Source organism: Raphanus sativus, unplaced genomic scaffold (assembly GCF_000801105.2).
Source record: "Raphanus sativus cultivar WK10039 unplaced genomic scaffold, ASM80110v3 Scaffold2711, whole genome shotgun sequence".
In the NCBI taxonomy this organism is placed as follows: Eukaryota; Viridiplantae; Streptophyta; class Magnoliopsida; order Brassicales; family Brassicaceae; genus Raphanus; species Raphanus sativus.
Genome location: NW_026618019.1, coordinates 1 through 14,226, shown reverse-complemented (window position 1 = coordinate 14,226; position 14,226 = coordinate 1). Strand labels below are relative to the sequence as shown.

The 14,226-nt window shown below is 37.7% G+C and overlaps 2 protein-coding genes and 1 non-coding gene across 4 annotated transcripts; 1 reads left to right on the top strand and 2 right to left on the bottom strand.

Moving 5' to 3' along the window:
- Positions 1 to 2,484: 2,484 nt before the first annotated feature.
- LOC130505938 (U5 spliceosomal RNA) lies at positions 2,485 to 2,604 on the top strand. Its single transcript, XR_008941846.1, has one exon. It is a non-coding gene; the product is annotated as a U5 spliceosomal RNA (small nuclear RNA).
- Positions 2,605 to 3,137: 533 nt separating this feature from the next.
- On the bottom strand, positions 3,138 to 4,579 carry LOC108844951 (40S ribosomal protein S4-2-like). The gene is made up of 4 exons (XM_018618237.2): positions 4,516 to 4,579; positions 4,153 to 4,230; positions 3,786 to 4,064; positions 3,138 to 3,703 (listed from the first exon to the last, which is right to left on the bottom strand). The coding sequence occupies exons 1-4, from the start codon at positions 4,516 to 4,518 to the stop codon at positions 3,275 to 3,277; spliced, it is 789 nt and encodes a 262-aa protein (XP_018473739.1). The 5' UTR covers positions 4,519 to 4,579; the 3' UTR covers positions 3,138 to 3,274.
- A 335-nt stretch (positions 4,580 to 4,914) lies between these two features.
- Positions 4,915 to 12,466, bottom strand: LOC130494428 (E3 ubiquitin-protein ligase listerin-like). Of its 2 annotated transcripts, XM_057000541.1 has the most exons (13): positions 12,395 to 12,466; positions 12,181 to 12,298; positions 11,974 to 12,114; positions 11,768 to 11,859; positions 11,282 to 11,384; positions 10,940 to 11,092; positions 9,761 to 10,852; positions 9,152 to 9,663; positions 7,630 to 8,999; positions 6,300 to 7,330; positions 5,755 to 6,213; positions 5,437 to 5,667; positions 4,915 to 5,337 (listed from the first exon to the last, which is right to left on the bottom strand). In XM_057000541.1, exons 1-13 carry the CDS (start codon positions 12,448 to 12,450, stop codon positions 5,110 to 5,112), a joined length of 5,586 nt encoding a protein of 1,861 aa, XP_056856521.1. In that variant the 5' UTR covers positions 12,451 to 12,466; the 3' UTR covers positions 4,915 to 5,109. The 2 variants fall into 2 exon arrangements, with proteins under 2 accessions (XP_056856521.1, XP_056856522.1); XM_057000542.1 differs by lacking the exons at positions 12,181 to 12,298; positions 12,395 to 12,466 and having other exon boundaries at positions 11,768 to 11,902.
- Positions 12,467 to 14,226: the final 1,760 nt, after the last annotated feature.

The following is a 14,226-nucleotide window of genomic DNA, read 5'->3' as shown; positions in this document are numbered from 1 at the left end:
AACCATCTGAATAGAGTGAGTATGAGTCTTTTAATAGGCTGACTCACAAGTAACTGATCAAACCAGGTTTGCATCTCTTCATTTAATTATTTTAGTTTGGGATCTCTCATGCTGCTTTGACATCTAAGGGAAAATATAAAAAGCAAATTATATGTGTCCCTCTTCATCTAGTTCTTTGTTTTTTTATCATAACTTTCAAGACTATCTTCCTATCTCTTCTGACCGCTTCTGATTATAGTGTTCTCATTTCATTGATAGTATGTGTCTCTCTTCATTCTTGTCACAATTATGAGTGTGTGCCTCAGATATGTATATATTAATAGTTGTTATGAGTATGTTACAACTCTTCATCAATCTTTTTTTTTGACGAAACTCTTCATCAATTTATCACTATAGACGGGAGCTACAAAGATAAAGAGAAATCAGTGGCAAATGTAAATGAATCAACACATGCAATGTTAAAGACGCAAGATAGTGAAGACTCGAGATGGTGCAGGCTTTATGATTGTAGCATGAACTTTTAGATTTTTTGTTCTTAAAACTATTTGGATTTTGTTAACTTTATGTATGGCTTTGTTAGAAATTTTATTGTTGTTAGAAATTTGATTGTTTATAAATTTCAATGCATTTTGTTTGTCAACGATTTCAATGCAAATTTAAAATATATTTTAGCTTACGTAGAAATAAATATAGTTAAAACTTAAAACTAAGACTAAGTATAAGATTATATCAAATAAAAATATTTGAGTTAGTTTTTATTAAACTCATCTAAAATTACGACTAAAAGATGTAGATGACGTTAACAAAGCAAACAAACAATTTCTAATTAATCTAGATGAACCAGTATAATTAAAAATGATCAATTTAGAACATCATCCATATGAATTATCTAGATAGATGATAGATCACATGAATATATTATTTAGATGAACTATCTAAATAGATTATTTGGATGGAAATATCATATAAACAAACAAACAACTTCAAAATCATTAGTTTTGTTAACTATGGTCTCGTCATTGATAAGAAGGGAATAAATGCAAATATATTTTTAACTTATGTCATAAATCTATATGAGATTGTTTGCGCAATACATGCACCAAAGACATCAATTATTTTTGGTTAAAATGATATCACAAAAGCGCTGATTGCACATTGGTCTAAAGTATTAATTAGAACTAAGTTTTTATCAATCTGAAAATTATCTTTCATCTTTCCAATTTTTATTGTTTTTATAGTTTTTTCGAGAAGATCTTAATTGATAGTTGAGCTTGTCGAACATATTTGATTAGTTTCCAACAGTGATCACAATAGTGACGCTTATAAAAATGATGAAGAGTACAAACTTGATTACTTTTATGTTCTATTAGTGATTAGTTTAAGAACACCCGTAGGAAGTATTTAAGAACATTGATGCTTAGAAAAACGATGAAGAGTACAAACTTGATTATTTTTATGTTCGAATGGTGACTAGTTTAAGAATACCAATAAGAATTATTTGATTTAGAATATTACTAATGAATAAAATCATATATAAAAGAAGATATGTATAAAATATTAATTTTGATATAATCTCATATAAATCAATCTGAAACTTAATTCAAAAGAATAGTAAATTTCGATTATGATGGCTATGTTAAATTTTGCTGTCTGTTTCTATCAACAAATTTTAGAATTTTTTTTGTTTAATTATTTTATATCAATCTTAATATTTGAGATATATCCATTGATAGTTTTACGCAAAATTCTTTAAAGTAATTAATAGACATTTTCAGTTTTATATTTTAAGTAAGAAGTTAAGATATAGCAAAGAAAAAATTATCTTTGATTTTGGATCTACATTAACAATTTGTATGAAAAACGTTTCCACTTTCAATGTATCTATCTTATAAAAACAGATTCACATTTGAAATTAACCTTGGTTATACATGGGATATTAAAGACACTGAAAATTAAAATGATGTTAGTATGTTATTAATGCTAATTTTGTTATTTGGTTCTAGATCATAAAACATGAAACTTTTAATAATTTTAAAGAAAATAATTAAAAATATTCTTTAATTTTTTCATAAGATTCCATTTTAATAAAATATTTTAGTAGCTATTATATATGTAGTATTATATTTTTTGATGTTTACTTATAATTAATTGATTTATTATAATAAATTAGTAATTTCAACTAAATTTATATAAAGAAAATTAAAAATCTACGATATGTTAAATCTATGATATGTTAAATATACATTTCCTAAAAGGAATTAACTCATTAAATAAATAATAATTATGTTACCTTTAATTTTCCTATAAGGAATTAACTCATTAAATAAATAATAATAATAGGAATTATTAAATAATTAATAATAGCCATCACGAAGTTATGCGGATGGCTGATTTTATATGTTTGTGCCTACCTTCATTCATTCAATATTTGCTAGATTTGGTTCTCCTAAGCATATAATAGGTTTTAAGATAAGATTTCTCACGCAGCCATGTGGTGAGCACAAAGCGAACTATTCTTTCGCCTTTTACTAAAGAATACCGTGTGCTCTCCACTCTTAAGTGGCATACGCCTATTTTTGGAGGGTTTCCACTCTACAGTGGAACCCAAAAAAAAAAGATTTCTCTAGCTTTAGCCTCTCACATGGCTTTTGGACGAGTTGATTCCACCTAAGAATTAAATAAATTCCAAACTAATAAGCTTTAGTCATACCACACCAACTGTAGAGCAGGGAGTCTATAACGAGTTGCTAGTGTGCCTCAAGCTAGCTCTACAGGCTAAATAGAAGATATCCTCTCTGCTTCTGTTCAAGGTAGCAACATCTCATTCTCGTTGTTCTACCTACCGGCATAACCATGTGATGCATATTCCATGATCATGTGATACTATGCGACCATCACTTTGATCCTTCTCTATCTTCTCTTAAGCTTCTTCTCGTCTCAGCTCAAGTGCCAGTCACGTTCTAGTCATGTTCAATGTACGTGATTCTATCATCATCGTTGTAACTGCTTCATTTGCAGGAGTAATGTCGGTTATGAAACAGACGTTAATTCCCTATAGGACAATCGAATTCACGCATGATTATTCGACAAGAAACTAAAACTTCGATGAAAACAGAACAAAACTAAAGAACATGTGATATTTGAAGTTTTTGTTGAATTCTTGAAACAGAGAAAATAACACGAGTTCCAAAACAAAAAATAACCAAAGCGAAGTCTACGAAAACGTAAAACGTCTAAAAGGACATAATAAAAGAGCTGGAAAAAATGACAAAAATCAAGCAGCCTGTTGACCAGCAAGCCTCTTCTTGGCTTCCTCAATGATGGTAAGCTTAATACCTTTACCCTTGGGAAGAGACACCCACGGCTTTGTCCCTTTGCCAAGGGTGAACACATTACCCAACCTCGTCGCAAACTCATGTCCCGTCGAGTCCTGGATGTGGATCGTCTCGAAGCTTCCCTTATGCTTCTCACGGTTCTTAATCACACCAACACGCCCTCTGTTTCTCCCTCCGGTAACCATCACAACGTTGCCGACATCAAACTTGATGAACTCAACAATCTTGTTCTCCTCAAGATCGAGCTTGATGGTGTCGTTGGGCTTGATGAGCGGGTCAGGGTAACGGATGGTGCGACCGTCGTAGGTGTTGAGGTAAGGAATGCCCTTTCGTCCCAACTGGATAGTTCGGACCTTGCAAAGCTTAAACTGTACAGATATAAAAACAAATCAACCATTACTACTCTAAATGATGATAACAAGAGAGAGAAGAGGAGGGAGAGATGTAAACCTTAGCTTCCTCATCCCTGATGGAGTGGAGACGGAAACGACCCTTGGTGTCATAGAGAAGACGGAAGTTCTCGTTAGTCTTGGGGATAGAGACAACATCCATGAAACCAGCAGGGTAGGTCTTGTCGGTCCTGACTTTGCCGTCAACCTGGATATGCCTCTGCATCAAGATGGAGATGACTTCACGGTAGGTAAGAGCATACTTCAACCTGTTCCTGATGATAAGAACGAGGGGAAGGCACTCTCTAGACTTGTGTGGTCCAGAAGATGGCTTGGGGGCCTGTGAGTGGAACCAATACGTGCATTTGTCATTCACACATAAACAAAGGGAATCATATAATAGAGAGAGAAGAAGAAGAATGACATACAAAAGCACCGCCAAGTTTGTCAAGCATCCAATGCTTAGGGGCATTCAGCCTCTTCAGATGCTTCTTTAAACCTCTCGCCTGCGTAATAATCGAAAGAAAACATATATGTTAAGAGAGCGAAACAAATGCATTGCATCATCATGAGCTAGAGCAGCTAACACATCTGAGATCTAATGTAGGTCAGATCTAAGGACAGTCACTGTGATGTACTTTGGGAAATTTACGAAATGAATACAACTAATGTGAAGCTAAGTTAAAGATCTAACGCAAACCTTGCAGTATCGAGTTATGAAACCATCTAGATGTACGCTAATCACTAAATTAACAGCATACAGAGAGAGATAGATAGAGAGGAAGACGAACCATGTTTGGAGTTTGCGAGTGTTGTAGCTCTGATCCAGGAGAGACGGTGAAGTTTGTGAGAGGAAACGAGTAAAACCCTAACTGTATTTAAATACCCTCTCTTCGTTATTTTAGGGTACTTTGGGCTTCTAAAGCTTGGCCCATTTTTCTAGACCCATTTGTTTATTACATTATTTGATTTTGTTAGGCCTTTTAACTGGTCCATTTATCCATCAGTTTGATGGAAGAAATTACAATTACATTTGATTTTTTCTTCTTTTTTTTTTAACAACTACACTTGATTTTTTAGTTAATCTTGACCAAAATTGAGCAGTCTTGACCAAAATTGAGACAATCCAAATGCGTGCACCCCAAGCCTCAATAAACTATTAACTTCACAGTATAAAGCCAAGGAAGATAGAGAGGTAAGTTTCTCTATATATATACTATTACACTTTTTCATTATCTTCCACATGGATAACGAATCATTCCAAGAAACAAAATTCTCTGTATATCAATGTGACCTTCATTCCTCCGAGTGTTAAAAAGAGTTAAAAGCAAAACTCACAATACTAATGTCACAAAAACATATGCAAAGCTCTCCTTTGTTGAATATCAGCAAGGAGATTGACACAAGGGGCAGACTTTCTTATGAGATGTGAGGAACCACTTGTCTAAACATGCTTTGTGAAATTTGTATTTGCATGTAGCGCAAGCCCGCCTTGGAAGGCTGTGATTCACTGGGTGGATCACACTGTAACATATCGGGCAGTCCTCTACTCCTTCATATTCCTTGTCCGAGTTCCGCTTCCATATTTTTATAGCTTCCGCCAGAGCCCCGTTCTGCACCCAGTCGAAAAGAATACATTTCACTTAAAAATGTTGAAATGGTAATCATGCAGGATATAACAAGTGATCAACATGGCTCATCAAGTACAGTACCTGATTACGAACAAACATTAGCATAGACATTAACCACTTCCTCTGCTTCGCGTCGCTTATTCCAATACTTTTTGTCCAATTGACATCAACAGGCTTCAGTGGGTAAGAAACTGGAAGACGGATCACCAGATCCATCCCGGTTTCATCCTTTGTATATGTACCTACTACTTCATTTGCTGATTTACTAATGCTCACTGAAAAGCTCTCATCATTAAAGTCTGCCTTCCTTATCTGCAACGGAATATTTGCCAATGCATTAGCGGAACTTCACTGCAACTCTAAGAGATTCAAAAAAAAAAAGGTATCATTACACATTACTTGAGACAGTTCGTTTTTAATTAAAGAAGGGCTGCACCACGTTCTTGTAAACGCTTCAATCAAAGATGATGCAGACCGATCACGCATTCCGCTAAACCATTCTCTAACGTAAGCTGGAAGGACGCGTAGCATCAGACCATATATCGCTCCAGCAAGCGAGGCCATGTTTTCGGTTTCAATAGGCCAAAGTGACTTCACCGTTAACAGTGACGAACCCGTTGTAATCGCACAAGTTGCTGCAGATGCGACCACAGATAATTCAGATGGAATATCTCCATCTTTTTTCTTCAAGCTCTGTGCCATGTATTCTTCTAGAGGAATGTGCTGGAATAGACTATCTAATATCAAAGGATTTGCAGTTCTCTGGATATGCTGCACCAGTCTCTCTCGCCCTTGTGTTAGTGAAGGTAAAGAGCTAACATGCGAGAGCAACAAAGACCATACCAGGAATGTTTGCACCTGCCATTACAAGTGGTTATTACAGTAAATGATTTGTCCGAAAAGGGAGAACAAACAAAAGAAAGCTTTTGAAAGTAAATTTTTACCCTGTCTGGAGCAGTTAAATCTGTATCAAGGAGATCATAATTTAACTTCTCAACCATACAGGATATTTCGTCTCTTAGCCGTAGCTTTTCTTCAGATGGCAAGCCATCGTTGCTGGAGTCCTGATCGCTGAGAGACTCATCACTGGGTGACGCATTCCCATCAGCAACTATGGCCAGCCTGGATATAGATTCGGTAGACAAAACGATGTATGCAGCACGTTGCAACGAATGGATTGGTTTGGAGGAGAACATTATTGCATACATAGAGCTTATGGCTCCTTTGCTTAGACCCCAAAATTCCACTGCTCTGACAGCTCTATCCCTTGCACGTGGAGAAGAGACGACTACAAGCTGAGCCACCAACTCCCAGAACTGCAAATGATCAACTCGAAATGAAGCAACAAGAGACGCTGCCTCTGGGGAATATGAAGCAGCGATAGCCTCAGCAAGACCGGTGCAGAAGAAAAGACGAAGAACACCTTCAAGTATCCGATCTTTAGCTAGGTCCCATAATTCATTTGCCAAGGAATACAAATAGTCTTCACTTCCAACCGATATATCTTTTACTAATTTAAGCACGGAAAATGCTGAGAGAGCATTCTTAGCATTGTCTAAAGATGCATCCGAAATAGAAACAATATGCCCAAGTCCCTCGAGAGTATCAATCTCCTTCTCCATGGAAGAAACACCACTAATGAAGTCATTGACGTTCTCAGAAGTTTCCTCCATCACAACTACTGCAGACTGAATCATTCGCCTCAAATTAGAAAAGACAAAATCCCAATCTTCCTCATTGAAATCGTTTCCGCAATAGCTAACTACGACCATTATTAGTCTTGCCAGCAGAATTTGGACACCTGGAAGTTGGGTAACTACGCTTGATGCACCAGGAACTTGCCTTTGTTTGCGAAACAAGTCAAGCAGGAGTGTTCTTTCTTCATTGCTCACATGCCTCTGTAATGCCTTATCTTCTTCAGCCTTTTCATTTACGGGATAGCAAGATAAAACAAGCTGAAACCAATCCTGCATATCTGATTAAACACAACGAAAGAACAATAAGCTACGCATGAAAAGCAAAAGCTAAAGAAAGGGAATGTCCATCTAATGCCAACTATAACCACTTCTCAGGTCCCTAAAAACCTGATGTAAGGACCTGACAAGTGGAGCCTCAAAATTATCGCTAAGTTGATCTTGTTTCATAAGTAAATACTTGCTTTACAAATACGTTCAGCCTAATCCTTTACTTACGGTTAAGCAATGTACAGAAAATAACAATGAGATCGAAAGGAAGGACCAAAAGAAAATTAATGAAAATTAAATGGGGCCTCACCTTCCCCACTTTGCCAGAGGACCAGAGGAGGAAACGACAAAGACCTCTCCAGCCAACCTCCAAGGAAAGCTTCCAGTGGCAGCACAGTATCACCGTAAACACTAGATTTGGTTTTTGTACGTAATGGTGAAATTATTACGCTCATAATGAAAGGAATGATTCTCAAACAGTTTTTGCTCGGCTCTTCCCCGATGAAGAGTTTATCTGTGACCATTTTGAAAACAGCCATGGCTTCTTCTTCTCTCCAAAGGTCCTCCTTAAACAGAGTGAAAATCAAAGACACCAGAGCCCTCAAAAATGGTTCTTTGACGTCCTCTATCTGGTTATTCAATTCAACCCACATGTTCCCGGAACTGTCTCTCTCATCCTCTCCATGCACAAGAGCACCATTGAGTAGAATGTCAAAAATGGAGTTTAATAAGCTCCCATAAGCTGGTTCACTCTTACAGAATGAGACGAGGGCTGGCAGGAAGGAAGTTTGAACACTACCCCCTGGCCACTCCCACGTGCAGAGTATTTCTGCGGAAAGCCAAGCTTGCGGGGATAACCCATTATCTTTGTGGCCAACAACAAATCGCTGAATCCCCATATTAGTGATCAGGCTGTCAATGAAAAAAACATATCTTTGACTCTTGGATGTCCTCAAATCGCACAAGTGAGCAGGAATATCATGTGTATAAATGCTAGCTGACGAGCTGGGGCTGGTCCACATAGGCCAAACATCATTCTCACGCAGAAGCAGCCCACAGATAATTTCTTCATCAGTTTGATTCAATGAAAGATATTTCAACACCTCGGGCATCCATGAAGCACACAGTAATGTAAGCTGACAAGGTTGCAGATCATCCTCAAGTTGGACAACTGACCTTATGGATTGAACCAAAATATTTGCTGAACTCTTTCTGACATCATAGTTTATAGATTTCCAGAACTGATTATTCATCCTAGAGCAAACAGCATGAACAAAACTACCCACTAGATTCCGATCCTTTCTCTTCTCTTTCAGCTCATATAGAGTATTGTCCACTAGTGATGATATTCTACTCTCCAAGTCAATGATTAAGAGAGAGGACAAAATAGTTGAAAATAGAGTGGCTTCCTGATTCAGAGCCTTTAAACTGAACACACTACCATCAATAACTTCTGCTGCAAACTTAGTTACCGCGATCACATCGACAGGACTGCTCAAATCAAACTCTATATCAACAGCCTCAACGATAAGAGAGGAACATGTATCACTAACTGAACATAATGGTGACTGTTTGATAAAAGATAGCAGCTTTTCAAGGATCCCTCTATATATCAAGACCAACGAGCTTCTTGACACAAAAGAAATACTGCTGTCTTCCGTTGAACCACCCAGAACTGAACTGCATACACAAATATAGAGTAAGTACTGAGAGCAATCAGTCTCAAGATTTGGCTGGAAAATGTGAATGCAAAATCTTGGATCGATTGTGAGCTTGAATTAAAATGATATTAATATTAGCTTTAGTTGATACTGTTTTATAGATAGACTTACCACAAGAACTGAGCAGCAGACGTTGTAGTTACTGAGGAGGAACGGACAAGAGCTATAGCAGTAGATTCTATGAGCTCATGATGCCAATGGTCTGGCTTAGAGCCTATTCTTTGACTCAACTCCAGCCCAGAACTTCTTTTTGTAATTTCATCCCTTGCCTTCTCTAAAAGCAATTCCATAGAAGCCAGCTTATCGAACCCCTGATGTTGTTGATCAAATACATAAGAAATTACAGCACTCCACTGCTGAGTGAAACAGTCATCATCAAGCAATGAAAACAGGAGATCTTGTTTTGCAGCTTTAACAGCAGTCGAAGAGTCATATCCATCCATACACCAAGGAATAAAAAATTCTTGGAAAACTTTAATAAACTTTTCTGGGCTCATATCCCTCCCTTCTTCAAGAGAGAGAAGGGTAGAAGTCTCTATATCACAAATCAGTACCGGAACTATCTTTCTCGGTCCAAATATTGATAGTGAAACAGACAAAAGCTTCAAACCATCTACCAATTCCTGAGAACAGAAATACAACCACATGAGTTAATTAAGTAAAAACATCATATGGCTTAACATGACATAATCGGGTAATACAACATAGACAGTAACTTACAGATGATTTTATCCATGGAAAAGCCTTGGACAGCAGTGGCCCCATAAATTGATCCAAAGGCCAACTCTCACCTTCCAGACTTGAGTGTCTCTCCAGTAACAAAAGAAAATCAATCATTTTTCTCATGCCGGTAACTGTCTCTGTATCTCCCTGCTGAAGCATATTCAAGAAGCTCTCTTGAACAGATTTACAGAAAAAGGACAACAGGTTTTGTTCGAGCAAATTAATTCCTGAAAGAATTTCTAAGATGCAGCTTCCCAGCTCTTGCAGAAACTTAACTGAACTGCTCATGCTCAGCGTTTCAGATGGCTTCCTCTGAATATGTGGAGTACTGTCCTTGGATAGTTCAAAGAAGTATGCCCATAGATTCTTCACAAGGACTTTATCAATTAGATCAACTTGGAGATCGTGAATGGAACTGGGGCCATCGCAATACCTTGAAGCATTGCGTAATCCCCAGAGGAAACATTCAGTGGTTGCACGGAGAAGTGATAACTGATCCGCGCTTGAAGAATCACACATACTCCTCCCAGCTAGTAAGTTATTGAAAAAATTCACAAAGAACTTATCAGCTTCGAGAGATTGGGTTGGCATAACTTCCAGGAACAGTATCAATGCAGGGTAAGAAACCTGTGGGGATCCAAAGCACCCGTTCCTAAGAAACTGCCATAAGTGATTTAGAACTGACTTATGAACATTTAAGTAGGCCCAACTCTGAGGAAATTTTCTAGAGAACAGCAAGACAGCCTCCCACATTGATGAGTGGCAAATTGGAATAGTTTCTCGAAAAACACCAAGCAAAGCTGGTGCAAGACATCTTACGTCGCTTTCATTAAAGACTTCAGGAACATTTTTAATGAAGCTGCTCAATAAAGAATAAGTTGCTGATCGGATACTAGGGCTTTCGGATTTTAGAAAGTTCAGAAAGCATTTATGGGAAGAGAACAACTTTCCAGCAGAGGAGGTTGCTACTCTCCTAGCCTTCGAGGCAAGTTTCGATTCGGCATTGACACTTGCAGAGCCAGCTTTATCGGGTTCGTGGAGCAATATATCTATAAGTGTAGCCAACGCCCTCAGAGATGAAGATATCATCTGAAAATAAAGCAAAATAAGACATTGGAAAGAAATCGATAGAAGGAAAAGTTGTGCCTTAAGTAAAGATTCCCCCAGATGAAGTACCTGCTGGTACATTTCTTCTAATTCATCCGAAGCAAGTGCTTTATCAGATAAATTTTGAGGTGTAAGTTTCAGATTTTCCTCCAGATAAGCAAAAATCTCAGCTGAACACAGACTCAAGACGTCTAACCTCTTCTCCTGGGCAGGGAAAGCTGCCTGTTTTAAAAATTATGCAGCTAAATGAAAATCTGAAAACGGATTCTATAAAAAAGGTGCAAGTTGACCAGAACTAAATTGTTACTGGTCTAATAAGACCAAAAGAGAGTTAACAGAAAGAGTGACATCAAAACACAAAATTTTAAGAAGAAAAAAAGTCTGGAGAAACTTCAGAAACTAGGTGCCAACCTGCAAAGACGACTTCGCTGCTTGCGAAACTTCAGAAACCAAATCAAACTGTGAAAACCACCAGGGGCCCATTATAGACTTAAGATGGGGTGCTAAATCTCTCCTGAGTAACATGTAAGAAAATAAGAGTTAATGCAGAATACCACTTATCCAGGGAGAAAGCATAAAATACTAAAAGAGAAGTATCCAATGCATGCATGCTGAGACAATATCAAGACAGATTCCCTATATGACACACTCAACATAGTCAAGCTTCTGCAGCACTGAGCAACAAAAAAATTCATTCCAAGAAAAAATCATGTATCCATTCGATATAATAGATGTCAGGAAAACCTCAAAGCTTAACCATATCACTCACGACATAAGTAGACTACCTAACATCCAAGCGTATGATACTAAAAGAAAAAATTAAATGACAACACTGCATAATGAATGAGGGTAAGAAAAAGAGGTATGCATAAGAAAGCTGAGAACCAAAGTACAAACCCGACACCAGTAACAACATCAGTCATGACGTCATGCGTAGCTCGCCGGACATCTCTACTGTAGTCCAGTATCAACTTCTTGTACTCAAACGTCTAGACAAGTAAGACAATAGAAGTCAATGAACAACCACATGCACTGCAACGTGAAGGAAGGACAGTGATCAACATTCTGCAAAAAGTCCCAAGTATTTTGAGAAAGAAACATACCCATTGTGGGATTAATGGCAAAAGTTCTTTCCCTTTCTTCTTCTTAACCAGTTCTGACAGGGAAGTAAGAGCTTTTATCTTTGTTGTAGGGTCCTTCCTTGAGAGACGTTGCAAGTGTTGGGCCATCTCACTATCCAAATCCTACACAATCCATCAACAAAGATGAGAGCAAGTAGGTAGAATCAAACAAAGAGGCACAAAGCATACCAAGAAGGGAGCAGGGTCTTCCTTTGACAGAGAAGCTTCGAATCTAGAGCTGCCCACGTAGCCGCCAAAACCTACGGCGGCGGCTGCAGAACCAGACGGCAACAGAGAAGCTGCCAAGCTGTTCACAAAACTCAATTAGTCAATTCAAGTACAGAACCAATGAAGCATAGACTCGAAAATGTAGGGCGTGGAAGAGATTGGAGGATAATGTAACCTGCTGCTGGAAGGACGAGCCTTGCTCCTTGCGGCATCTCCTTTGGGTCTACCCATCTCGTTGTACTCTGTACGGGGAGGTCTGCGTCTTGAGAGGAATAACGGGGAGAGCGAGAGAGAGAGAGAGAGAGAGAGATGGATTTGATAGGTGTAGCAGAGAAGTAATTAGGTGGAATTCAAGGATCGGAGAGAGAAGGCGTTGGCGGTACGGTCGTCGCCGTCGCGGGAAGAGACGAAGAGAGTTTGTCGAGTCGAGCGTGTGCCGTGGTTTTGTTTTGGGTTGTGAGTTAGGCCCAGTTATTTACGGCCCATCTTATACTTATAAACCATAAGGGAAAAATGGAAAACTTCACATTGCCTTTAACAAGTTCCATAATTTCCAATTTATGGAAATTAGCATCATTATTTAAGAAAAAAAATTACCTCTTGAAAATCTTGATATGATGGCTAGGGATATTAATTATAATATAGTTTTGCATATTAAAACTTGATATATAATGACAAACCTAGCTTTTTCCGACAACAGTAAACCTCGCCAGCTAATAATTTAAGAGGTTCCTCTGTTTATATAAAGACCATGATTATCGGAGGTCTTTCACTAGGTCCCTTGGTATTTTGGACACAAAAAATAAATCAATTAATAGGCATTATTATGTGGACGTATCTTAACTAAGGACGTTCTTAGTCGTCCTTCCTTATCACTATCGCCTGGAGATGAAGCGGAGAGAAGCGGAGAAGCGGTAACACGACTAGTGGTTTAGAAAGGTGAAGTCTTTAGGGTTTTTGTAGTGGTGAAACCGTTTGATGTTGCTGTTGTGGTGGTGTTGTTGATCGACGACGGAACCACCGTAGAATACGGAGGAGATGAGCATTCTTCGAACACAGTTTTTGACGGTTCTGCCCCGTCGGAGCATTCTTCGACACGGAGGAGAACGGAGATGGAGCTCTCGTCGCTGTTATAGTGGTGTTGTTGATCGACGATGGAACCACTGTACGGAGGAGACGGATCTCTCGTCGCTGTAATTAAGTAACTTAGAACCAATAAAAGTCCCACTAATAATCACAAATTTAATCAAAGTTCCTTAACATTGTCCTAAACTACAAATATTAATATAAAAAACTATAAGGACTTGCAAATATAGTCCCACTGATATGATGCTCTAATGGTCAAAAAACAAAATACTAGGCATGGGTATTCGGGGGTCCAATCGGATTTCGTTTATCCAATCGGGTTTCGGTTATTTGGGTTTATCAAAATCAGCCCCATTCGGATTATTTTAAAATTCTGTTCGGGACCGGTTCGGGTTCTATCGGGTTCGGGTCGGGATTAGTAAATCTTCCAAGAACCGGTACAACCCAATGTACTTTCGGGGTTGGGTCCCAATCGGGTCTTCAGTTTAAAAATATCTCATTTTTACTTATTTTGTAACCAAAACATAAGAAAATTCGGTTCTTCGGGTTTGAAATACCTAATTTGTAAACTTTTTGTAACCAAAACATAAGTAAAAATCGATTTAAAAATAAGAAATGAACATCAACGTGATCATTCAAAATCAAAACAAAAAGGAAACATATTTATTGATAAAAAGAAAACCAAATAAACGAAACATAAAACGAAAAACAATGTTCTCATGAAAAAAAATATTGTTTAGTGAAAACAAAATCTAAATCTAAATATTTCAAGATTCAATAGCCACATTTAACCATCAATCTTCATGTAATAGTACCATCAACCTTCATGTAGTAGATAATTATTTTTAAATATTCAACATATATTTAATGTATTTTGAAATACATATTAGAATTGAGATTCATATTTGGTACAAGATCTTT

Coding starts and splice junctions, on each gene's coding strand:
- LOC108844951 (XM_018618237.2), bottom strand. Junction 4,065..4,152: donor ACAAACTTGGCGGTGCTTTT/GTATGTCATTCT, acceptor TTCCACTCACAG/GCCCCCAAGCCATCTTCTGG. Junction 3,704..3,785: donor TCAGGGATGAGGAAGCTAAG/GTTTACATCTCT, acceptor ATATCTGTACAG/TTTAAGCTTTGCAAGGTCCG.
- LOC130494428 (XM_057000541.1), bottom strand. CDS start 12,450: ATGGGTAGACCCAAAGGAGATGCCGCAAGGAGCAAGGCTCGTCCTTCC. Junction 11,093..11,281: donor CAGCGAAGTCGTCTTTGCAG/GTTGGCACCTAG, acceptor TTTTTAAAACAG/GCAGCTTTCCCTGCCCAGGA. Junction 5,668..5,754: donor TTAAAAACGAACTGTCTCAA/GTAATGTGTAAT, acceptor ATTCCGTTGCAG/ATAAGGAAGGCAGACTTTAA.